The sequence below is a fragment of the Gadus chalcogrammus genome, chromosome 4, assembly GCF_026213295.1.
Source record: "Gadus chalcogrammus isolate NIFS_2021 chromosome 4, NIFS_Gcha_1.0, whole genome shotgun sequence".
Taxonomy (NCBI): domain Eukaryota; kingdom Metazoa; phylum Chordata; class Actinopteri; order Gadiformes; family Gadidae; genus Gadus; species Gadus chalcogrammus.
In genome coordinates, this window is record NC_079415.1 from 7,716,126 (window position 1) to 7,741,125 (window position 25,000).

The 25,000-nt window shown below is 46.3% G+C and overlaps 3 protein-coding genes across 4 annotated transcripts in view; 1 reads left to right on the top strand and 2 right to left on the bottom strand.

Annotated features, from left to right (window-relative positions):
* Positions 1–13,686, top strand: part of LOC130380512 (proprotein convertase subtilisin/kexin type 5-like) — a 27,652-nt gene extending 13,966 nt beyond the window's left edge. The window contains exons 17-25 of the mRNA XM_056587747.1: positions 473–677; positions 3,396–3,610; positions 3,927–4,169; positions 6,575–6,811; positions 8,073–8,250; positions 10,048–10,265; positions 11,324–11,424; positions 11,782–12,028; positions 12,709–13,686. Coding sequence (XP_056443722.1) covers positions 473–677; positions 3,396–3,610; positions 3,927–4,169; positions 6,575–6,811; positions 8,073–8,250; positions 10,048–10,265; positions 11,324–11,424; positions 11,782–12,028; positions 12,709–13,166 — 2,102 coding nt within the window. The 3' untranslated portion in view covers positions 13,167–13,686. The remainder of the gene's footprint in view (positions 1–472; positions 678–3,395; positions 3,611–3,926; positions 4,170–6,574; positions 6,812–8,072; positions 8,251–10,047; positions 10,266–11,323; positions 11,425–11,781; positions 12,029–12,708) is intronic.
* Positions 13,687–13,740: 54 nt separating this feature from the next.
* On the bottom strand, positions 13,741–22,668 carry prune2 (prune homolog 2 with BCH domain). 2 transcript variants are annotated; one of them, XM_056589405.1, is made up of 11 exons: positions 22,643–22,668; positions 20,445–20,514; positions 19,318–19,533; positions 18,411–18,587; positions 17,875–17,977; positions 17,435–17,566; positions 17,005–17,091; positions 16,648–16,746; positions 16,493–16,531; positions 15,437–15,487; positions 13,741–15,309 (listed from the first exon to the last, which is right to left on the bottom strand). In XM_056589405.1, the coding sequence occupies exons 2-11, from the start codon at positions 20,473–20,475 to the stop codon at positions 15,276–15,278; spliced, it is 969 nt and encodes a 322-aa protein (XP_056445380.1). In that variant the 5' UTR covers positions 20,476–20,514; positions 22,643–22,668; the 3' UTR covers positions 13,741–15,275. The 2 variants fall into 2 exon arrangements, with proteins under 2 accessions (XP_056445380.1, XP_056445379.1); XM_056589404.1 differs by lacking the exon at positions 22,643–22,668 and adding an exon at positions 22,096–22,632.
* Positions 22,669–23,747: 1,079 nt separating this feature from the next.
* Positions 23,748–25,000, bottom strand: part of LOC130380837 (guanine nucleotide-binding protein subunit alpha-14-like) — a 5,356-nt gene continuing 4,103 nt past the window's right edge. Inside the window, exons 6-7 of the mRNA XM_056588200.1 lie at positions 24,712–24,865; positions 23,748–23,951 (exon numbers count right to left, since the gene is read on the bottom strand). Of these exons, the coding sequence (XP_056444175.1) occupies positions 23,761–23,951; positions 24,712–24,865 (345 nt within the window). The 3' untranslated portion in view covers positions 23,748–23,760. The remainder of the gene's footprint in view (positions 23,952–24,711; positions 24,866–25,000) is intronic.

Here is a 25,000-nt window from a genome sequence, read left to right on the forward strand (position 1 = left end):
GTCAGACATACTGCAACTCTAACATAAAGTCAGACTGATGTCAAACTCACACAGCCAGACATACTGCAACTCTAACATAAAGTCAGACTGATGTCAAACTCACACAGCCAGATATACTGCAACTCTAACACAAAGTCAGACTGATATCAAACTCACATACCGAGACACACTCGGAAGGTAATATAATGTCAGACTGATGTCAAACTCACACACCCAGACAACTCCTCGATGTGTTTGTGTACGTTTGTGTGCATGTGTCGATAAGTCGCTGTGTGAGCGTATGCCATGCATACCAACCCCTTCAACCTTTCACTGGTACGATTAGCACAGTCACATCTACACACTCGACACTCGCTGTGTAGATGTTTTTACGTACGCGTGCGTATGTGTATGTGTTGACGATGCATGTGTGCCATCCCCTTACCCTTACCCTGCAACGTCCATCCCAGTCACCTCTCTCCTCTTCCCCCAGGCCGCTACCTGACCCGGCAGCGGACGTGTGTGTCCCGGTGTCCCCCGGCCAGCTTTGAGGACGTGGCGCGGGGTGTGTGCCAGGCGTGCGCCCCCGGCTGCGTGCAGTGTGAGGACGCCCAGCGCTGCCTCCACTGCCAGCCCCCCCTCCAGGCAGCAGCAACCTGGCTGCTGCAGGGCGGGACCTGCGTCCACCAGTGTGACAGGTCAGAGGTCTCTCTTCAGCGGTCTCTCTTCAGCGCTCTCTCTTCAGCGGTCTCTCTTCAGAGCTCTCTCTTCAGCGGTCTCTCTTCAGCGGTCTCTCTTCAGCGCTCTCTCTTCAGCGCTCTCTCTTCAGCGCTCTCTCTTCAGCGCTCTCTCTTCAGCGGTCTCTCTTCAGCGGTCTCTCTTCAGCGGTCTCTCTTCAGCGGTCTCTCTTCAGCACTCTCTCTTCAGCGGTCTCTCTTCAGCACTCTCTCTTCAGCGCTCTGTCTTCAGAGGGTCAGGGTTAGGGTCAGCGGTCTCTCTTCAGCGGTCTCTCTTCAGCGGTCTCTCTTCAGCACTCTCTCTTCAGCGGTCTCTCTTCAGCGGTCTCTCTTCAGCACTCTCTCTTCAGCGGTCTCTCTTCAGCACTCTCTCTTCAGCGGTCTCTCTTCAGCGGTCTCTCTTCAGCGGTCTCTCTTCAGCACTCTCTCTTCAGCGCTCTGTCTTCAGAGGGTCAGGGTTAGGGTCAGCGGTCTCTCTTCAGCTCTCTCTTCAGCGCTCTCTTCAGCACTCTCTTCAGCGGTCTCTCTTCAGCGGTCTCTCTTCAGCACTCTGTCTTCAGAGGGTCAGGGTTAGGGTCAGCGGTCTCTCTTCAGCGGTCTCTCTTCAGCACTCTATCTAAAGAGGGTCAGGGTCAGTGGTCTCTCTTCTGCACTCTATCTATAGAGGGTCAGGGTTAGGGTCAGCGGTCTCTCTTCAGCACTCTATCTATAGAGGGTTAGGGTCAGCGGTCTCTCTTCAGTGGTTTCTCTTCAGAGAGTTGGGGTCAGTGGTATGACTCTCCAGAGGGTCAGGGTTAGGGTCAACGAGTTTGGAATCATTCTATAGGGTCAGGGTTAGGGTCAGCGGTATAGAATCTCTCTATAGTGTCAGGGTTAGGGTCGTAGTATGGAAACTCTCAAGAGGGTCAGTGGTATAGAATCTCAATAGAGGGTCAGGGTTATGGGTCAGTGGTATAGAATCTCAATAGAGGGTTAGGATTAGGGTCAGTGGTATAGAATCTCAATAGAGGGTTAGGATTAGGGTCAGTGGTATAGAATCTCAATAGAGGGTTAGGGTTAAGGGTCTGTGGTATAGAATCTCTCTTCAGGGGGTCAGGGTTAAGGTCATCAGTGTGAATCTCTTCGAGGTTTGAAAGCGATCATTGGATCACGATGCAAAGTGAGATGTTTTAACTCTATAATAACAACATACATGAGAACAATATTTAGAATATCCTAAAATACAAAGTACCTGTAATACTTCACTTACTGTAATACGCATTTAGTCTTACAATACAAAAAATGCATACGTTTCACATTAGAGTAAAGGAGATGACTTTGGGGTTGCTCAAAAGTGTAATGAAGATTTATCGTGCAGTCAAAGTCCACACATATTTAAGGAGGCCTTTGTGTAAAACACTGAGTTGAAAGTTGGAAAGTGGGTCATTTGTCCACCAGGCCAGGTTACTTTGTCAGGATCACAACTAGCACACACACACACACACACACACACACACACACACACACACACACACACACACACACACACACACACACACACACACACACACACACACACACACACACACACACACACACACACACACACACATACACCACACATACACACAAACACACACACATACACACCTACACACACACTCTCTCGCTCTCTCACTCTCAGTCACACACAACAACACACACACACACAGTTTGACAGTTGAGTCAGACAAACGAGCTGAGAGGGGAGAAAAGGGGGACAATGGAGGACGAGGCAAAACTTAAAATCGGTGTTACTCTACCCTGTCGTCAAAAGTTTACTTTCCCTCCGCTTCGTTTCCTCGGGTCTCATTATCGTGCGGTGGCATCACTTCAGATGGAACTGTCAGATGGTATTTGTCGAATTGTCCTTGCGAAAGCCTCTCTCTCTCTCTTGGCTGAATCTCGTTCCTTTTGGCCACGATGAATACTCAGAGAGGTAATTACCATATTTGCAACAGCTGGTGCAAAAAAAACCATCACCCATGGATCTTCTCGCCTCGTGAGTGCGGACGTCGTCCTTGCGACCCAAAAAAACGTTCGAGGCTCGTTGATTGAGTCGTGGAAAAAGCGTCCAAATGAATTATAGATTACTCTCAGAATCTTGTTTACTCTCCGAATACGTCCCCTTCTGCCCGGAGCTGCGATCCCTAAACTAGTGTTTGTGTTTGGCCTGTAGCCACATGTGTATATGTTTGATATTGGCGCAATGGTGACACACTATCGATACTGTGTTTTCTGTGTCTGCACACGCAAAATATCGACTTTCAGTAAAAAAATTATCGAATCGTTCTTTAAATGTGACATATTATTCCACCAGGTGTGAGTGTGATTAGCCGTTACAAGCTGTTTTGAAAATCTGCCTCTTCTGACACATCACAAGTGGGTGTGTCCACCTAGATGTGTGACGGATAGATGAGCAACGTTCGCTACAGTCCACTGGGTAGCCTGGTGGACTGATCTATCCAGCACAGATCTAGGTGGACACGCCCACTGGTGATGTCAGAAGAGGCAGATTTCCAAAACGGCTTGTAACGGCTAATCGCACTCACACCTGGTGGAATAAAATATGTCACCTTTAAATCATGGCATCAAAAAAGGAAGCTCGGGGAGGGAAGTACTTCCTGTTTGGCCCATCTAACCCCCGCCCCCTCTCCACAGGGGGTACGCCGTGGGCCAGGTGTGTCACAGCTGCGCCGAGGGCTGTGCGTCCTGCGGGCAGAACAGCACCCACTGTCTGAGCTGCCAGCCCCCCCTCCTGCTGCTCCAGACGCGCTGCGTGTCCACCTGCCCCCCCGACCACCTCGCCCAGGGGGGGGGCTGCCTACGCTGCCCCCCCGCCTGCCAGCGATGCACCCCGCCCGGACAGTGCACCGGTACGGACGGGGTTTATTGGAACTGTGCTTTTAAATCTGGGATTATATGGTTATTATTTTTAATGTCTTTTTTTTTTTTTTTATATATATATATATTTATTGGTATCGTTAACTGATAACAAATACGAGCGAAGACATGATATGACAGGATATTTCTTTTCTTTTCTTTTTACATTTTGTTAAGACCTGGAGACAAATGAACTGATTATATTCGAATAATGGATGTATATAACCAAAAGCAGTTAAATACTCATTTGCCCTTTTTTCGAAAATTGATTTTTGACCTTCCCAACCCCCTGCGCTTTTATTTTGGCAGAATGTGAGGAGTACCACTTCCTCCACGAAGGCCACTGTGTGCTCGACTGTCCCGAGCGTTTCTACGACGACGCGGATCAGAGGGTCTGCGGGGGCTGCCACCCCACCTGCCTGCTGTGTGACGGACCCGGCAGCAACGACTGTGACACCTGCTCCGACCCCGACGCCTCCCTCCACAACGGGGCGTGTCGGCCCAGATGCCCCGCCCACTTCTACCGGGACGCCCTCACTGGAGAGTGCAAAGGTGACAAACGTTCAACAACCATTGGGATCAGACAGGGATTATGTGCTCCCTCATATTGGCAGCGAGACACTAGCAACAATTAGAATCATATTGTTCTGAGCCCCACAAGCAGCTTCCGATATATAACATGGCTGTATCAAATCTATGTTAAATAGGAAACCACTAGTCTATTTTGGACCGCATCCATCAAAAACAATTTGTGTCTGTCCTGACATGACTTTGGGGGTTATGTGTATTTAAGGCTTCAGCTATTTAATGTGATTTGAAGCAGCGTTCAACTATTAATATGGTTATACAGCCAAGTTCAGCCGAGTATACTGCTCCCATTACCATTAAACGTAATCTATAAGCACAGGTTCTATTTTCTTTCATTATCATTACCTTAATCAAAATCTGAACCTTTATTTGGGACAGGCTTCCATTATTTTAGACGCAGTGAGAAAATTGCATCGATCACTATTCTGAAAATCCTAGAAGACCTACCAACAATAGCATCTGTTTTTTTTACTTTAACTCTTACACTTTACTTTATTTGACACATAAAAAGGATGTGTATTTTTATATATATGTGTGTGTCTATGTGTATATACTGTATATGTATGTATATATGTGTATAAGTGGATATATATACAGTATATATATATGTGGGGCAGAGGAGCAGTACCATTACCTTGTTGTCGGATGGCAACTAGCAATTACAGGAGCAGATCACGTGACCTTAATACGATTGTGCACAAGACTGATTGTACACAAGACTAATTGTGGAAAAGACGCGCCCTCATTATGTTCAATCACTGAGAAAATGAATGCTTGTCCTGCATTTATCGTTTTTCCTCTTTAAACCGCCCCGACTCTCAGCCAAGGTACGCTACATTTAACCATTAACGTATAGGCTGTTTCATTGATCTCACTTATAGGAGTAACCAGCCTGCATCTCACTGGAGAGGGGGCTCCACTCTCCCCTTCTGCAGGTTTTATCTTTTAGGGTTCACGCTTATGAGAGTACGTAATCCTATACTTGTCATTATTCACAGATCCAAATGGTTGTTAGAACTATTGAAGCATCAAAGATAATGATGTAACATCGTGGTATGAGGCGTCTCTCCTCTCTTCCCCATCTGCTCGATGAGAAACAAACTGGCTTTGATGGCAGATGAGCGAGATTGATTTCCAAAACAATTATGTCTCTAAGTGGCACAACCCAAGCGTTGAGCAGCCGAGCGATTGCAGCCATAGTACCAACGTGTCAACATAGTTCAGTGTGAAGCGTAACAAGGCTTTCTTGAAACCCAGACTGTGATACAGTGCTGTTCGCTGTAACTGGACATCCGGGCTGAGCTTGTGAGGGAATACTCGATACTTTATATACACTCCCATTTCAAACCGGTTATTTATGCTATAAAGACCCGGGTCTTGTTTCAGTCTTTTGTTTTTCGTTATTAAGCCATCATTGCGACATTCGATTAGTGTATTACTGTAGTACAGCCCAAGTGTACTTTATATATATATATATATATATATATAGTTGGTATATATTTAGTTCGGTTTAGTATATATATATATCCTACGTGTCTTAGGCATCCTAACTGAGCAAGCGGCTCTTACCCCCTTCTTGCTGAGCCACTCTGCATAATAATAATTAAAAAAAAAAATACATTTTAATTTAACGTGCATTTCAAGGTACCCAAGGACGCTGTACAAATGCAGTGCATATTCTCAATAAAAGTACATACATAGTCAATAGCAGTCACACACATGATCAGATAACACTGACAGTACGGACATAGTCCACTCAGACAGCGCCTGCTGAAGGCCTCCAGGCTAACTGAAAGGCCTCCAGGCTAACTGGAAGGCCTTCAGGTTAACTGAAAGAGCTCCAGGCTAACTGAAAGGCCTCCAGGGTAACTGGAAGGCCTCCAGGCTAACTGAAAGGCCTCCAGGCTAACTGAAAGGCCTCCAGGCTAACTGGAAGGCCCTCAGGTTAACTGAAAGAGCTCCAGGCTAACTGAAAGGCCTCCGGGCTAACTGAAAGTCCTCCAGGCTAACTGGAAGGCCTCCAGGCTAACGGAAAGGCCTCCAGGCTAACTGAAAGGCCTCCAGGCTAACTGAAAGGCCTCCAGGCTAACTGGAAGGCCTTCAGGTTAACTGAAAGAGCTCCAGGCTAACTGAAATGCCTCCAGGCTAACTGACAGGCCTCCAGGCTAACTGGAAGGCCTCCAGGCTAACTGAAGGGGCCTCCAGGCTAACTGAACAGCCTCCAGGCTAACTGAAAGGCCTCCAGGCTAACTGGAAGGCCTCCAGGCTAACTGAAGGGCTTCCAGGCTAACTGAAAGGCCTCCAGGCTAACTGAAAGGCCTCCAGGCTAACTGAAGGGGCCTCCAGGCTAACCTCGTCCTTCTCCCCAGAGTGCGACCCCTCCTGCCTGACCTGCCTGGGCCCTCGCCCCGACTCCTGTGTCAGCTGCCAGTCGCACCAGAGGCCCGACGACAGGGGCCGCTGCCTGCCGCCGGCCCCCCACTGCCCGCCCCACCGCTACCTGGACCAGCACGGGGAGTGTATCCTCTGTCACCCGTACTGCCACCAGTGCTCCGGCCCGGGGACCACCCACTGCTCTGCCTGCCACCCCAAGCACATGCTCCTCAGTGAGTGGGAACATGCCACGCGTCCACAGGGTCCTAATATCGTTAGCCTCATAGCATTATTGCCACATTTGCCGAATACATATATATATAAAATAAGCAATTAAAAAAATATAGAAAAGTCATATTTGAAGTTTCAACTTGTATTAAGCGTAAAAAGTCAAATAGATGACTTAGGTTGATAGTGATTATGGAATGTAAAAAGCACTCTAATTGTCTTAGGATACAGCCAATGAGGCGCAGTGAATCAGCAGCATGAGGCGAGTAGTTAGGTAAGATATCCCAATTTGGCCAAAAAATTACTTAGGCAATTATGCGAGGAGGCTAACGATGCAGAATATAAAGGTTAAATGACCTCAGAGTGTTGAGCTGGCCATTAAAGGTATAGGGAGTTGAGTTGTTTGACTCCCAGCACAAAGGATCTTGGTTCGAACCCCAACGTCTAGTCTATCTCTAGGCATCCTTGAGCGTCAGCCCTACTTGTTTGTTAACGGAATCTGAAAAATAACAAAATCAATCAATGCTGAGGTGAGACACTAAAGATAAAAGTATCCACTAAATGGTAATGGTGTGTTGTGCCGTGGAGCCACGACTTTAAAACAATTAGACTGAGCTTCTCTGATCTAATCAGTGGTAGCGTTCAATTCATTTAGGACTTGTTAAAATGGCCTAAAATACTCAAGTAAGCACTGCCTAAAGCCCTATCAAGTTCAAGACAGTGCTCTCACACGTTTCTTCAGCACGTTTTATAGACGTTACAAGACTTTCCCACACTGAATAAAACCATTACTGTCTGCACAGGCAAAATGTTCCAGGATGCAGCTGTGACGAATAATCCTGTGTGTGTGTGTGTGTGTGTGTGTGTGTGTGTGTGTGTGTGTGTGTGTGTGTGTGTGTGTGTGTGTGTGTGTGTGTGTGTGTGTGTGTGTGTGTGTGTGTGTGTGTGTGTGTGTGTGCGTGTGCGTGTGTCTCCTTCGGTGTGGGTATGCGTGTGTGTCCATGCGTCCGCGTTTGGGTCCTTGTGTGTGCGTATATGTGTTTGTCTGTGAGTGTGTGTGTGTTTCTGTGTATGTCTGTGTGTGTCCTTGTGTGTGTGTGCATGTGTGTGTCTCTCCGCATGTCTGAGCGCGTGTGCGTCTCGCCGTCTCCCCATCTTTGTGTGTCCGTGTGTGTGTGTGTGTGTGCATGTGTGTGTCTCTCCGCATGTCTGAGCGTGTGTGCGTCTCCCCATCTTTGTGTGTCCGTGTGTGTGTGTGCATTGCAGACGGCTCCTGCGTGGACTCGTGCCCTACCGGCTACTACCAGGACGACAGGGAGCACCGATGTGATCCGTGCCACCCCTTCTGTTTGTCCTGCACGGGCAAACACAGCCATGAGTGTGTCCGCTGCAAAGCCCACCTCCTAAGGCAGGGCCAGGACTGCGTAGAGAGCTGCCCGGCCAGGTAAGGGGCCAGGTGGTGTCTCGTTTCACCGGTCATTCCATACGTGAAGCTGCCCTTCTTTTTCCGGGTCAGTTCAGAAACACAGCAGTTCCTCACAGTCACAGGCAGGCTGTCACGTGTCGCAGGCAACGGGTCAGTACAAGGACTTTGTGTTTGGTTTTTGTTTGGTGCGAGGAAGGAAGGAAACACATAACACACTCCGAAATGTCACATTGGACAATGGGGAATAGTAAAAACGGCGGCGTAAAATGGATCTACGTCGGTACATTTCTCCTTGTTGTTTTTTTTAGGTTGCCGCGTCGCATTTTGCACACAGAAGTTTATTGTGTGGAAACAGGTCCATTTGGATTGAGTTTAATTACCCCCCCCCCCTCCCCGCAAAATGCTAATGAGACGGGATTTTATTTATACTGTGGCAGTTGCGAGCGTTAAATTAACGGCGCATTAAATTGATGTGCGGTTAAATACCCCAGAGAGAACAAATAGGGAACATTAGGAATACAAATTGAGACAAGGGCTGTTTTAATCTCACTCATTATCCTTTTACCTTCACTTACCCTCCGAGAAAGAACACACAAAATAGGCATATCTGCGGACGGGGGGCGTTGGGGGGGGGGGGGGGGTTCCCCAGAGTTTAGCGTTCGCCCCGGCCCTGGGAACCACCCGAGTACATGACGGTTGACTCGTGGATTTCCAGCACCACGTGGTTTTAAAGGGGACACATTAAACCACCAGGTGTGAGTGTGATTAGCCGTTACAAGCCGTTTTGAAAGTCTGCCTCCTGTGACATCACAAGTGGGAGTGTAGTGGCTAATCACACTCACACCTGGTGGTATACCATGTCACCTTTCAATGTTCTTTAAAGTCACGCTAGGTAGCGCTGCTGCGTGTGTGTTTTTTTTGGCGGGAAAACGGAGTTGGTGTTTCAGCACTGCTGTTCCCTCCTCTATCAGAAGTCAGCCGAGCGTGGAATTCCCCCTTTCGCCGGCACAGTAACTTACTTTGTTCACTGTGAAGCACTCTGTGGTTTGGGGGCTTTTCTCATGCACATATTCATTTTGTTGCATGAATATATATTAATAATACATTTTGTGCTTCAAAGACCCCATGTGGATTAAAGACCAGTGTGAGCGTCCATGGAATCTCTCGAACAATGTCTGCGTGTTATATCAACGGCTACAAAATACGATATAGGCTGTCTGTAGTAAGATCAAATACAGAGTATTGGTGTCTGTAGTTAGATCAAATACAGAGTACAGTATATGAGCCATGTCATAAATAGAGTATATGAGCTTTTTCTGTAGTTAGATATACAGAGTATATAGGCTATTTCTTTAGTTTGATCAAATTGAGTAGGGTATGTCTGTAGTTCTAATACAGAGAATGTGTAGAATTAGGTGGATTATTCATCTTCTACGTTTTTTGAAGAAGCCCCACACCATAATGACCAGCTTAAGTAATTATTTGTAAAATAGGAATTATATGATATATGTAATGTAGTCATTATATGGAACCTTTAGAATTGCATCAACTAATTGTTTTCATTTAGTGGATATTTAAGCTGAGAATGAGCAGGTTTTTAACCGCATTTCAAAATAAAATGATACACATATATTTTCAAATGACATTATATATGTTTCCCTGATAATTTCATTATGTCTGTTCCATTATTCATAGTTCATTAATTATATACTCATAAATGATTCATGGTGCGCTGCGCGGAAACAGAACACAAATGAACAGCGACAACCACAATAAAAAAAATCTCTGTCGCTCTCCCCATCTACCCGTTGCCAGTCACTATAGCGACGCAGCGTCCCAGGCGTGCCATAGGTGTGACGCGGCCTGCGGGGAGTGTCAGGGCGGAGGGGACAGCGAGTGCCTGAGCTGCGCCCCCGGTCTCCTCTACCTGCGGAGCCAGCGCCGCTGCCTGCACACCTGCCCGCCGGACCACCACCGCGACCCCACCCACCACCTCTGCGAGCCCTGCCACGGCAGCTGCAAGACCTGCATAGGTGAGACGGGTGGCTGCCCTCCACACACGAAGACCGGGGAGAACTCAAAAAGTCATTGTAGCAAACGTCAATGCTACAAGCCACCTAGGAGACTTCATTTGAGCATCTCTAGATAAATAAGGGAGCAGGCACTCGGGAGATCTCCCGAGTGCCTGTGAAGATTTAACCTGGTTTAACCTCTGCATATTGATTGCTTAAAATGCAACAGGTGTGCAGCCTTACCCAGCCCCAGAGTCCAATCAGACTCCGCCAGGTGAGGCTGCTTAAACCAGCACACACTCCCAGAGTCATACTGGAGTCCAATTAGTAAACTAGCCATGTAAATATTATGTCGGATAAGCTTAGACATAGGCTGCATGTGTGATTGGGGGCTGGGATCGAAATGTGAGCAAATGCGTTCCGCCAATTTCCCTGCATAAGACGTGTAATATTACCGCCACAACTTATAAAGTTGTGACGTAGCCTTTTACGGGAACAATGGCGTAACATTCACGGAATAAGCCTGCACAATGAAGGACGCTCTGACTTATGATGCGCTGTTGTCCAAATGTGTCAGCCAATCACAATGTCCTCAAGGGGTCAAAGGTTTCTCTCCCCCCCCCCCCCCCCCCTCTCTCTCTCTCTCTTTACCTATCTTTTTTTTTGTGTTTGAAATGCATTTGCATTTACTGCATTTTCTGCATTTCCGCATCAATATCAATCATAAATGCTGTGTGTGTGTGTGTGTGTGTGTGTGTGTGTGTGTGTGTGTGTGTGTGTGTGTGTGTGTGTGTGTGTGTGTGTGTGTGTGTGTGTGTGTGTGTGTGTGTCTTCAAAAAAATGTTTTATGACAAAAGAGGGTTACCGGAACATCTCTCCTTCATGCGCTACAATAACATCAAAACTTCCCCAAACAAAACTATATCTACAACTTTATCTACAAAATATGCATTACCAGCGTTACTGAAACCCGTTCCCCCAGAGATCACATCCTGGTATCACAGTGCCTCACCCCTGTACACTCTTGGTAGACATCACTCTGTAAAGAAAGTATCAGCTTCTGCTTGTCGTCCCTGCAGGTAAAGAGGCACGCAGCTGCGAGTCCTGTCACGACGGCTACAGCTTTACGAACGGCGCCTGTCAATCCATGTGCGCGTTTGGACAGTATCCAACACTACAGGTAGCTATTGTTCACTCACACATTTCCGCAATCCGGATCGCAATAAAACACACAACAAATATGTAGAGAAGAGGAAGTGATGATTGACCGCATAACAATCAGCATAACCATAACCCACTATAACTCAAAGTAAGGAAGTACAATTAAATAAATAACATTATTTAATGAATTATAGTTGTAATTGAGGCTTCGACGAAAGTATAAATAGGATCGTAATAATCAATAACTATCAAAATCAAAACAGTTTTAACCTCCCCTTCGCCACACAGACAATAATAAACCATGCCTACCCTACCCAGTTCCACCGTCTCCCCGTTCAATACACACCCTGTACCCCGCTGTGTCGCCCCCTCCCAGGACTCCGGTAACGGCTGTGAGGACTGCCACGGCTCCTGTCTGGAGTGCCGGGGCCCTGGCGAGGGGAACTGCACCGAGTGTCCTGTGCTGGCCATCTTGGCAGCCGGAGGGCGCTGTTTGCCCTGCTGCCGTCTTCAGGAGCCCGAAGAAGAAGGAGAGGACGGGGCCTCGCGCAGGAGCGCGGTGTCCCCTGGGGGTCCGTCACAGCATCAGCAGCAGGACTGTTGTAACTGCACCGAGACTCAAGGTGGGCCTTACTCCGCCTGATTGGGTTAATACCCGCTGTTCCTGGTTAAGGCCCGCCCACGCTGCCCAGAACCGCGCTCTGATTGGCTGTTTGACACAAGGTTTAGGTATTAGTTCAGAGATGGTTGAGTATAGGTTATAGTTTAGAGATGGTTAAGCATAGGCATTAGGTTATAGATGGTTAGGCTTAGTTATTAGGTTAGAGATGGTTACATTTAGGTATTAGTTTGAGATGGTTGAGTGTAGGCATTAGGTTAGAGATAGTTAAGTTGAGGTTTAAGTTTAGGTTAGGTTTAGAAATTGGTTAGGGTTGGGGTAACCCTAACCCCAACCCTAACCCATTAGGGTAAACCCCAACCCTAACCCTAACCCTTTATCCGTCCTAACTCTCAGGAGAGTGCATTCCAACACCTTGTATCCTTCCTAACTCTTAGGAGAGAGCCTTCCAACACCCTGTATCCTTCCTAACTCTTAGGAGAGTGCATTCCAACACCCTGTAGCCTTCCTCACTCTTTGGAGAGTGCATTCTAACCCCCTGCATGCTTCCTTACTCTCAGGATAGTGCATTCCAACACCCTGTATCTGTCCTAACTCTCCCTGTAGCCGTCCTAACTCTTAGGGGAGTGCATTCCAACACCCTGTATCCGTCCTAACTCTCCCTGTATCCGTCCTAACTCTTAGGGGAGTGCATTCTCGGCACCAACTCTGCCTTCAGGAACGAGGAGGAAGAGGACAAATCTGGCGGCAACCTGGCCCTCTTCGTCACCAGCGGCCTCCTGCTGCTCCTGGGCCTGGGAGGCCTCGTCATCTTCATCAGACACTCGCGCTCCAAGACCACCTCGCAGCCTGACATCATCATACCGCGTGGCTACGAGAAGCTAGGCGGCGGCGGCGGCGCCTTCTCGAATTCCGCGGGCGGGGGTTCGTCCTCCCACCAGTCCCAGCTGGTCGACCTCAGTGGGAGGGGCAAAGGCGCCGCGGACGACGACGACGACGACGAAGACGACGAGGACGAAGACGAGGACATCGTGTATATGGGCCAGGACGGCACGGTGTACAGGAAGTTCCGCTACGGACGGCCCGGCGAGGACAATGAGGACGAGCTGGAGTACGACGACGAGAGCTACGCCTTCCGGTGAAGCGGAGGAGCCCTGACGCGGTGGGGTGGGAGTTTTGTCCTTTTGACGTGTCTTTGCTTCCACTGCCGCACTTTGTCTCTCGCCCCCTCTCCCTCTCTCTCTCTCTCTCTCCGAGCTGATCGCCGAGAGCCGCATTCTCCGCTGTAACTGCGGAGCCGAGCGAGACGAAGACGGTAGATGAAAAGCGGTTTATAACGAGCTGGTGTGTATTGTGTCGCTTTTTTTCCATTCACAAAAATATGCTAAATGTGTGACAGGAATATTCTTGGGTGCCTTGCAGTCTGGGGAAATGTGAATATTCCCTCCGATATGAAAGATAGTCTTCATGGGCGTTCACACTCCTGCTTTGTGAATTTTTTCCTCTATCATGTTATTTATCTTTTAGACGCTTGTGGTGTTGAAGTGGCACTTTAAAGTAGCTATCATTTTTTTTCTGTTACGCACTCTCCCTTGTTTGCTGAGGTGGCTTTTAATTAGAAAATGCACTGGTGTTCAATTCAAATAAACTCTCCTACTTTTAACCCCCCCGGCTCCACTCATCCCGTCTAATATAGAGAATACAAATAAAAACACCACACCCGAGAGTCAGAGATAAATCATTTATTGATTTAATAGACAAGAGTCGATAAGTCTATGGCGTTTTCCCCAGTGAACTGTGGTAGAAGAGTAGTGTGTGTGTGGGGGGGGGGGGTTATCTATGATCTACAAGGTACATGCACATATGAACAAACATACTACCCACAACCCACTCAAACAGACACTCACACACACACGCAGAGCCCCTTTAGGATATTGTGCTTCGGAAACGCCCTGTTTAATTGTTGGGTCTTAAGACAGCTTATATATATAAGCTGTATACACGCACACACACACTTAAAATACACACGTCCACACACTTTCCCAAACCAAACGTAGACACTCCAACACTCATGGATGGGACCCAACATGCTCTCATAGAGGACCAACGGCTCAGGTTCACGTATTCAGATAGATGTAGTACACACACACATAAACACACACACACACACACACACACACACACACACACACACACACACACACACACACACACACACACACACACACACACACACACACACACACACAACGTAGCGGCACACAACGCCTAGCTTCAGGCTAGGGGTGGAATAAATATACATTGTGTGTCTTTCATTATAGAACAACAACGATCAGGATCAACCTTATTTGAATGATTGTTTATTTTGTGTTACATATACACCGGTTTTCATATTTCAGCCGCTTTAGTGCACTGATATCCCCTGGTTAAGTGCACCCATCGCCGACACACCGAACGACCGACTTTATGCAGTAACACAGAAACGGACTGACACACACGCACACGTATACTAAAGTCGGTAAATCTTCGGCACTCATGCGTACAAATACAACACTGTCGCTTGGATTTTTTTTAAAAGAATCACACAGCGGTGCACTTGGCTGACTCTGCCAAGCGTGTTGCCAACAAGGATGGTCTGTGGTAGCAGTTCAATGTGCTGGCAGAGGAGAATTCTACATTTTTCTTTGTTGACAACATCCCCAAGAGGAACGATCACAACGAAACTCGTTTTTTTTCGACAGGCAGACAAACGACTCATGGAAGGTGATCCACAAAACGTTATCATTTTCATCTGTGGCCATTTCATAGACAATGTACCGGAGAAGAAATATGCTGCGAGAGTTATTTCACCTACGCTGGTTATAAGCAAAGTCCCAGATACTGCAGTCTCTTTGTGTCAAAACTTGCCTTGGGTAGGACTCTTTGTCTGAGTGAGTGTGTGTATGTGTCCGTCTGTATGTATCTGTGTGTTTATATATATAAATATATAAACGGGGAATAAGTGAATCCAAGGTCTTGAGTGACAGAAACGCCAGACACAAACACAAACTTAACCTGCCCTCAGTTTCCCAGCTGACAGCATCAAGAATACAGCGACAAAGATGACGATCTCTGGAACATAATCTAGTCTTGTGGTGATCTGTGTGTGTGTGTGTGTGTGTGTGTGTGTGTGTGTGTGTGTGTGTGTGTGTGTGTGTGTGTGTGTGTGTGTGTGTGTGTGTGTGTGTGCGTGTGTGTGCGCGAGTGTGACTTTAGGAGGGGCTGACACCGGCTTCATCAGGTTTGCTTGAAAGAGGAGGAAAAGAAACAAAATATGAGGAAGACATTGTTAGACCTCGTTCTTATAAGGTTGACGCAACATTGAAATATGCATGCTGTTTCTCTTCCTCCACTTTCAACTTTGAATACTTACTTCTGCGTCCTGCTAGCACTTGGCTCCGGCCCCAGAAGAAAACTGTTAATTCTGATACAAACAAACAAGGAAAGGGGGGTTGGGGGGTTCATATATTGCAATACGCTGCAAGAACACCTCTTGTGTGTTGTGAATCCGAGTGCACTCGACAAGAACGCAGAACACTTCATTATAATGAAATATATTAATAATGATAATTACAGCTCTTAGCGGCACTAGTAAAGTGCAGCTGATTAATTGGCAGGTCGTTATATCATAGCCTTACGATGGATGAAAGCAAAAGCAACTTTTCCCTTTATGTGTATTTCTTCGCTATATATGAGACCACAGCAAAGTGGTCTGAAAGATCTTTCTGTCCTCCGGTGCACCGGCAGATCAATGGATCCTCAGAAAACATAATTGAACTGAAACAGGGCAAGTAGTCCTCTGGTAATGTGACGTGCATCGCCTCAAAGTTGACGCAGAGAGTAATCAGCACGTTTTATAAGTCGGACGCTCGCTTTACCAAAGCGGGCCCACACACTTTAAAAAGGTTGCACTCACACTTTAAGAATGAAGAAAGAACCAGTTAAGAAGTTCTAACTTGTGCATATTAGCCTCATGGCATAATTGCCTCAGTCATATACAAAGGTTCAGCTTGTATTTATCGTAAAAAATGCCGACGTAGGCAGATAGTGATTATGGAATCTAAAAATTGCATTGATTGGCTTAGGATTGGATATAGTGAATAGGATTAGTTCAATGAGGCACAGAGACTCAGCAGCCCTAGGAGAGAAGAGTCAGGTTTGAAAGCACAATTTGGCCAAAATATGACTTAGGCAATTATGCTGGGAGGCTAACGACATGTAACACACAAGACGGCTAATCGTCCGCTGAGGTGGAGCTCCGGCCAGAGGCTAACTGAGCGCTGTAGTGTGTTCGTTGGGGCTAGCGGCGCTTCAGCAAACCGCGCGTGCGTACTTATTTAAAAACGCATGTGCGCACCTCCCCCGAGGCACTGTGGTGAAGCAACGAGGCGCAAAAGCAAAATAAACAAAGAAACGAGTCGTTGCTTACTTGGAACTCTCCGTGGCTTCCTTCAGCTCCTCGTCAAGCCTGGGGGGGGGGGGGGGGGGGTGAGAGGTGGAGCGACGTCAGCATAAATACAGAGATTGATACGGACTGGGATGCACAGGGTGAGCGGGGGAAACGGCGTGGTCGGCCAAGCTCACCTAATGATGCATTCTGGGATATGGACGTACTCCATGGGGATTAATTCTCGGAGCTCATCCAGGCTGTTCACGTATTTGATCTTGTTGCTGAACTTGGTGCTGTGATAGGAACGGAGAGAGAGACATACGCACACACAAACACACACACACACACACATACATGGAAACATGCACGTGTGCACATACACACAGAGGCACACAAACACACACATGAACACACCATGTTCACTCGATTCAATTGATAAGTGAATTTAAATCAGCTATGCATCTAATGTATACACCCTGGACATCTTCTACAATAACAGTGGTTTTGAAGTCGATATTGTGTGCGGTTTAGAGAAAAGCAGAGGAGTTTACCTGATGAAGGGCCGTGTGATGGCCAGGATGGTTCTGATGAACCACGACGGATGAACAATGATGAAGGATTTCAAATTCTTCCTGAGTCTGCAGACGACATGAAGGAGCAGGTGTCAGAATATGAGAGGGGAAGGATGGTACGGTGGTGAATAGGTTGTTCCAGTCCCAGGGGAAACCCAATGCCCTGCAGCCCATCTCTATGCGACAGTTTGAGTGAAACGCCCAGCCAATCTCTGCCCCTTGATGACCTGTCTCTGGACTGTACCCCTTATATGCTTGTGTTGCGTGAGAAAGGCCTTGTTTATCAGTGTCATTATGTACTTGTAACTGACTTGGCGAAAGAAGCGTAATAAGCACCTAATTATGCTAATGGTACAGTTTGAAAACAATTTGAGGCCATGCACTGATGGATACAATGGATTGGACCAACCGTCTGTCAATCATCTGATAACATCTCTTCAGCCAACCGAGGCCGGGCATTCTCCGGTGGGGCGTGGCGCCGTTCAGGTACACGATCATGTAGTCCTCAGCTACCATCAGCTCCAGTGTACTGATGACGTACCTAGAAAACAACAACAAAATACATCTTCTTACAAACTCAATGGGCCATTCGTTTAAAAGGGTGTTCAACTAAGGGTTTATGATGATTAGAACTTCCCATCCACAGTTTTTAGAAGTGTGTTAATATGTGTATGAGTTTGTGTGTGTGTTGATGAGTGTGTGTGTTTGCTTGAGTGCGTTATTGTGAGCATGTTGATGTATGAATGTGTGTGTATGTGCATTCAAGTCTGTTTTTTGCGTTGATGTGTATGTGTGAGTGTGAGTGTTTGCGTTCATATATGTGTGTGTGTGTCCGTGTGTGTCTCTCACAGAAAGAGGTTCTCCATGACTTCGTGGTAATCTTCGCTATCGCTGTCTGGCAGGAAGCAGGCGGCAAACACTATGATGGCGTGAACTCCGTTACCATAGTAACCTTGACGACATTGTTGAAAAGTAGGTAAAAGAAAGCACAGAGAAATAGTTTTATTTAATTGTTATATACTGTATACAGTATATATATATATATTTCTATAGATATAATTAGATCCTACAGGCTTGTAAGCCTCCGATAAAAGATCGATATATACATATATATATAATTATATGTATATAGGATATATCTTTTATCGGATCGAAAAAATAGTTATATATATATAGAAATGTTCCTAAAATACACTATATCATTCTAGCCTTGAGATAAAAGACCGATACACATTTATCTTAACGTACAGTCATTCTCACCATACAGTACGTCGACGAAACCTCGACGCACGGCACAAAGCCAGGGTGACTTGTGTCGTTCCATGAGTGTGTGTGTGTGTGTGTGTGTGTGTGTGTGTGTGTGTGTGTGTGTGTGTGGGAGTTACCTCCGTGGGAGATGACCTTCTGGTAGGGCTCGATGCTCTTCATGTTGATGCGGTGCTCCTGCTCCCCGATGACCACGGCACGCCACAGCTGGCCCTCCTGCCGCTCCTCCTCCGCGCTGCACGTCGGGATTGGCTCCACCGGCTCCCTCGCCCCGCTCCTATTGGCTGCTCGGGGATCTGGTTAAAACAAACACCCCAAAACACAACCTTGTCATCGTGTCTCGAGGGACTACATATTGTTGAGATGGTTTATGCTTAACATCCCGAGGGGTTGGTGGTTTGGCAGAATATAATATTATAATATCATATTATCCATAAATATTTTTGCATTAAAGTATTGGTAAATGGACTGCGTTTATATAGCGCTTAACAATAGTGCCTGACATTCAGCCATTCATGCACAAACCGACGGCGGCGTCAGCCATGCAAGGCGACAGCCAGCTCGTCAGGAGCAGCTAGGATGAGGTGCCTTGCTCAGGGACACCTCGACACTCAGCTAGGAGGAGCCGGGAATCGAACTAGCAACCTTGCCATCACCGGCCAACCCGCTCTACCCAGTGGCAGTTCTACGGGGGGGGGCGCCACTATAGCCAATTCCCCACACAATGTTATATACTTCTTTGAAAACCGCTTCGCGGCCCGTTTTTATTTTTTACTGCTCGTGGCGCCCCCGAAGTGATTTGGCGCCCCCCACAAATATGGCGCCCCGGGCGGCTGCCTGCTTCGCCCGTGCCTAAGACCGCCACTGGCTCTGCCTCCTGAGCTACTTCCGCTCGGGCAAAGAGAAAGACGACAACATTAGCTTAGCTAACAAGCTTAAACCCTCTATGTGTGGCGCTTTTAATTCCTGGACGCGGTGGCCCCTGGGGGCCCCCGTTGGGGGTCCGGGCCGGCGACGCTGACCCACCGTCCCAGTCCATCTCGTGGTCGGTGTAGTCCAGGTTATCGCCCTCGTCCGGAGTGTCAAGGTCGTCCACGTCGATGTCAAGGTCGTCGGGGGTCTCTCCCAGCTCGTCCTCGCTCTGGTCCAGGGAGAGGCTGATGGGGGGGGCGGACAGCTTCTTCCTCTGGGCCGGCCCTCCTCCTCCTCCTCCCCCTTGCAGGGGGAGCGAGGTTGGAGGGGCTACGGGGAACGTTATATATTATGATCATATATACATAGATATAGTATAGATGGTGCAATCATCTTTAGTTTCAAAGGAACGATGAATCACAATTGGTTCTGATACATGGCGGGTATTGCTGATATAAATGTATGTATGCATGTATGTATGTATGTATGTATGTATGTATGTATGTATGTATGTATGTATGTGTGTGTGTATGTGTGTGTGTATGTGTGTGTGTGTGTATGTGTATGTATGTATGTATGTATGTGTGTGTGTGTGTGTGTGTGTGTGTGTGTGTGTGTGTGTGTGTGTGTGTGTGTGTGTGTGTGTGTGTGTGTGTGTGTGTGTGTGTGTGTGTGTGTGTGTGTGTGTGTGTGTGTATGTATGTATGTATGTATGTATGTATGTATGCATGTATGTATGTATGCATCCATCCATCCATCCATCCATCCATCCATCCATCCATCTATCTATCTATCTATCTATCTATCTATCTATCTATCTATCTATCTATCTATCTATCTATCTATCTATCTATCTATCTAATTATTTTTATTATGGTCTATTCCGCTTACACCACAGTTACCAACAATTACTATTAGATATAAGTTACTCTCATTAAAATGATATTATTATTATTATTACGGTGACATTGAATATCCTTCTGTGGAATCTGAGCGCATTGTTTTTTAGGGTGGTCAAGCAACATCCCGTCGATATCATTTCAGTTGACTATTGTTCCCAATCATTGAATTTGACGCACATTGATTTGGAACCGTTAAAGGGAAGAGCGTGCTGTTACTGACAACGAAAAAAGAGAAGATTCATGAATAACTACAAGCAACTCAATCCAATATGGAACCTTGGAGCGAGAAAAATAGAGAACCATCTCTCAGGTCAGCGAGGTGCTTTGGTGGGGTCTCACCTGGTCTAGAGTCTCTGTCAGTGGTGCTCATCTTACACTCGGGAGGCAGGCACACATCACCTGGAAGAACCTGTCAAGAGCCAATGGTTCCTGTTTATTGGTCATGCGAGCACATGAAGGAAGATGAGAAGGCCGGCAATTTGAGACATCCTCGACGGTGTAAAGTAACTAACAAAGCGCAAGATTAAAATAATTCATCAAATAGGGGGACTAAAATCATGAAATGTGATCTGGATGGCGTAATCCGTTGGTGATGAAATAGGGATATAGTGTGAGGTGGGATTATTCTCTAGGGATGAGGTCACACACTTTGGTGAGCGTGTGACGGATGACAGTGGCGTGTCAGGTCTACGCTCCCTTCAAATTCATCATGGACTCAGCATACTCGAAGAGGCGCACCGCACTGACACACACACACACGCACGCACACACACACACACACAGAAGAACACGCACTAACTTCAAATCACTCATTGCTGACTTGTGGGGACCAAGGTGCAGACACACACACACACACACACACACACACACACACACACACACACACACACACACACACACACACACACACACACACACAAATATAAGGTAGAAACACCCTAAACACAACCTTAGGGTCCTCAGACGATGACCTCAAAAAGGGTGTACAACGAGGATAATAATACAGATATAACATCATAATAATACCAATTATGTTTATTGCTTTGTAGGCTACACAACACTCCTGATTTAGTAGATACAAACATATATTCGATTAAATAAACGAAGCAGTTCTCGTGGAACTTTAAAGCAATGATTATATTGACACAGTTTGTCTTGAAAAGATTTTAGTTCAAAAGTTGTAATGGAGTCAATGCGCTGACTTTTCATGTGTTATAACACCATCTCTGTGATCGTTTCTTGCCTTGCCTATGATGACTTCGTTCATTGTATCAATTTTAAACAATTTGGACCATGAGGAATAGAGTTTTGGTTGTTTTATATCTATACACATACACACAGAGACTCAGGCCCTCGCACAAACACTCGCACCCACACACAAACACAAAAAAGAAAACACGCCTCTGCTGTTCAATTCAAATGTCCAGTCTTGGACAGGACAGAGAGTCAGCTCTGATGCAAATTTCCCATGGGTCACAGGCACGTAAGGACAGAAAGCCGACTTCCTCTCTGGGGGAAGCGGCTGCCAGATTGTAGAGAACAGGACAGTCTTAGCGAAACCACAGACAAGACAACAACATAAAAAATCTTAAGATTTATGGATGGTGATGATGGCGATGATGTCATGTTGTCGGTGTCATCTGTGAAAAGAAACGAGCCAACCAACCCATCCAGGGGAGGAGGGGTGGATGGAGGGGGGAGTCAGCATCAGCTGTTCCCTCCATCCTCCATGGAGGGATAACAACTAACGTCATCACATCTCTATTAGGACCACTGTGCCGAGACTAGCAGCCCCTCCCCCTACCTCCATCCTCTCTCTTCCTGTCTCCCCCGGCTAGAAAAGAGAGAGAGAGAGAGAGAGAGAGAGAGAGAGAGAGAGAGAGAGAGAGAGAGAGAGAGAGAGAGAGAGAGAGAGAGAGACCCTTCCATCCCTTTTCCCCCCTCCTTGTTGCTATTTTCTCCAAAGCAAACATCATTTTATTTGACTCACCTCTGCTGCACAGGAACTGCTGACCTGCTTTGATTCAGAGCATGGATGGGCTCTCCCAGCTCCCTTTGCCTAATCTTTTCTTCCCGTCTCTCCGCAGAGATGCTCGGCTTACAAACAGCTCGCAGCTTCCACCATTTTGTGGTCACATGATCTAGGCTATGACCAAATAAGGGCAATCACCTGCTAGAATGGCTCTGCACAGTCTCAAAGAAGCAGTGCGTTGGCACAGTATATGGAGAGAGAGATAATGTCGATTGTGAGCTAGTTGAAGTTTAAAAGATTCAAGCGTACGGTTTATTAATAAATATAAAAAACCTATAATATAATATAGTAGGCTATTTATAGCATACCCTTTCAAATCTTATAACTTATAGGCCTAACGCAATTTCCTGAAACGCTGAACAGCGTCTTTCACCAGTGAGCGTCATTAATCAAACCATTGATAAAAACACCATAGGCCGCGGACACGTATCCGTCCATCGAAATCAAATGTTCAGTATAACTAATGGGGTAAAAAGCGAGGTATACGGACCGTTCTGTACCTTACCTCTTTCTGTCTTGGTAATTGAACCCCCTCTCTCCCCGCCCCCGCCCCCGCCCCGAGGTTGCACGATAACAAGAGTCTAGTGTAGTTCCCTCCCGTTTGGTACAAAGGTCGCACCTGCCGGCCAAATCGGCCACACCCCCAAAGCTTTTAGGTAAATCTGACACGCTGTATCCGCTGGTCATCAATTGTAGCTGGATCTATCATACACAGTAGCTTCTGATGATTGTTTTTGTTTAAAAAACAAAACATTTGTATGTATACCAGGACATGAATTGTTAAAATATTTATTAAATGATAAAGTAAAAAAATGTGCAACCATTACATTTGATCATAAAGCAAAATGAAAATAATCTAAACTGAAACTCCCGTCCTAAAACACCTACTTATAAAATACTTTAACGAGTATTTTTCTTTTCATTGTTCGTCCTGGCACTTTTTGTCTATTGTACTTTGTGATGCTGAAAAATAGAACTTGGCATCGTGTAGCATCTTATCCTAGCTATGTAAGTGCTTGGCACTTGTTGTATGAACATCCTTACGACAGCAATACAATTTTGTTTCTCTTTCTCCTGACAAATGTACTTATTTTAAGTCGCTTTGGATAAAAGTGTCTGCAAAAATGCTCTAAATATAAATGTACTACATTTTGTTCCTCTAATAAATATTTATAAGGAACACAGGAAGGAAGTATATACCCTACATATACACTACCAAGAAGAGAAGTCTTTAAGGCAAGTATGGTGCATCCTTATCTCCTCGGAATTAGCTGACTAAGCGATTGGACAGTGAAGTAATATGTCACAAGACATAGCAACCTCGAAGTCCAGTAAGCCCCAATTAGCTCTTGGAGATCCTTTGAGACTTTTGCATTATCAAACATGACTACATTCATTTCACATTAGTAACTTAACTAAACCAGAAAGATAAAGCTGACTCAGCAGCAGCCACCTGGGAGGTCATAACTTCTATCATTGACTGGCTTCAGGTTTTGGCATGTTGTCAGCTACCATAGCGGAAGACGTAATAAGAACTCTGTTATCTGCAACAGAATGCACAACCCCCCCCCCCACCCAAAAAAATAAAACATACAAAAGACGACTCCCAATCTTTCTCAGTCACTATGTTAAGTTGAACTGGTTGAAGTTGATCTCCATGACAATGTTTTTGACGTCAACGAATACCCGTCGGATGTTCTCCGTGTCTGTGGCGCAGGTGTAGTGATGGTAGAGGGTCTTCATGTGGTCGGCGTGCTGGTCCGTATACATCTGTAGGATGAACTTCTTGGCTGCAGCAGCGTCTCCCCGGGGCCCTGGGTGAAAGAGTTGTAGACGACTTGTGAATGACGTCGAAGAGACATGCGTTAATTAGCTGCGTTTCCATCTAAAAGGTGATGCGAATCTTTAGAAAGTTCGCAAAAAAGTAATTCGAATTAGGTGCGTTTCCATCAAGTGGTTGGAGCAGAATAGGGTGATGACATTACATGTTGATGTCGGCAGGGTTGCTATGGCCGGTCGTTATGCGGAAATCGGAAAGACTGTCAGTCCTGTGTGCTCAAAGTTCGCTACGTCACAGCTGTTTCGAAAAGTGTGTTTCCATCTCCAATTTTGCGAATTTACTCTCTTTCGCATTTCTCAAAAACCACCTCAAGCGAGCGGAAAAACCTTTTTGGGAATTAGAGGATTTTTATGCAAATGTTGGTGTTTCCATCACCGTTTACTGATTCGATACTTCAAAGTTCGCATAAAATCAGGGGGATGGAAACGCACCTATTGACTACTGAAACTAAGGCAACCAAGGCAACCGGATTGCTGCCTGCACGTCTTTCAGCCGGGTAACAGCCGAATTTATTATTACCAATTCTTGTTTTAGTCTCCTATGTGACGAAACTAGCATCAAGAGTGGGGTTCGAGGTTCATAGAGAAACATTCCCTAGATAGATTGACCCCTGGATGGTCACGTTTTAGTCGTGAGAGAACAAAAAAAATAGCTGTTTTCTAAAAAAAAAAGGACATAATGCAGGTTTAAATCAATATCATTGATCGTGAGTCATCATTGATCGTATGTCAGACCTCTGAACGTGGGGAAATAGTCCGCCAAGTGGGAATGTGGGATCTTTTCCTCCAGCAGGTCTGTTTTGTTGAGGAAGAGGATGAAGTGGGTCTCTTGGAAACAGGGGTTGGAGACAATAGTCCTGAATAAAGCTTTGCTCTCTTCCAGTCGATTCTGAGGAGATCAGAAACATGAACTAAGCTTGAAAAACATCGATCAACAGCCGAACTTCTGGACAGGATGAAAAGTATGATCGACTTCCTCTCTTCTTAAACATTTAAAAGAAACAGTGACGCAAGTCTAACAAAC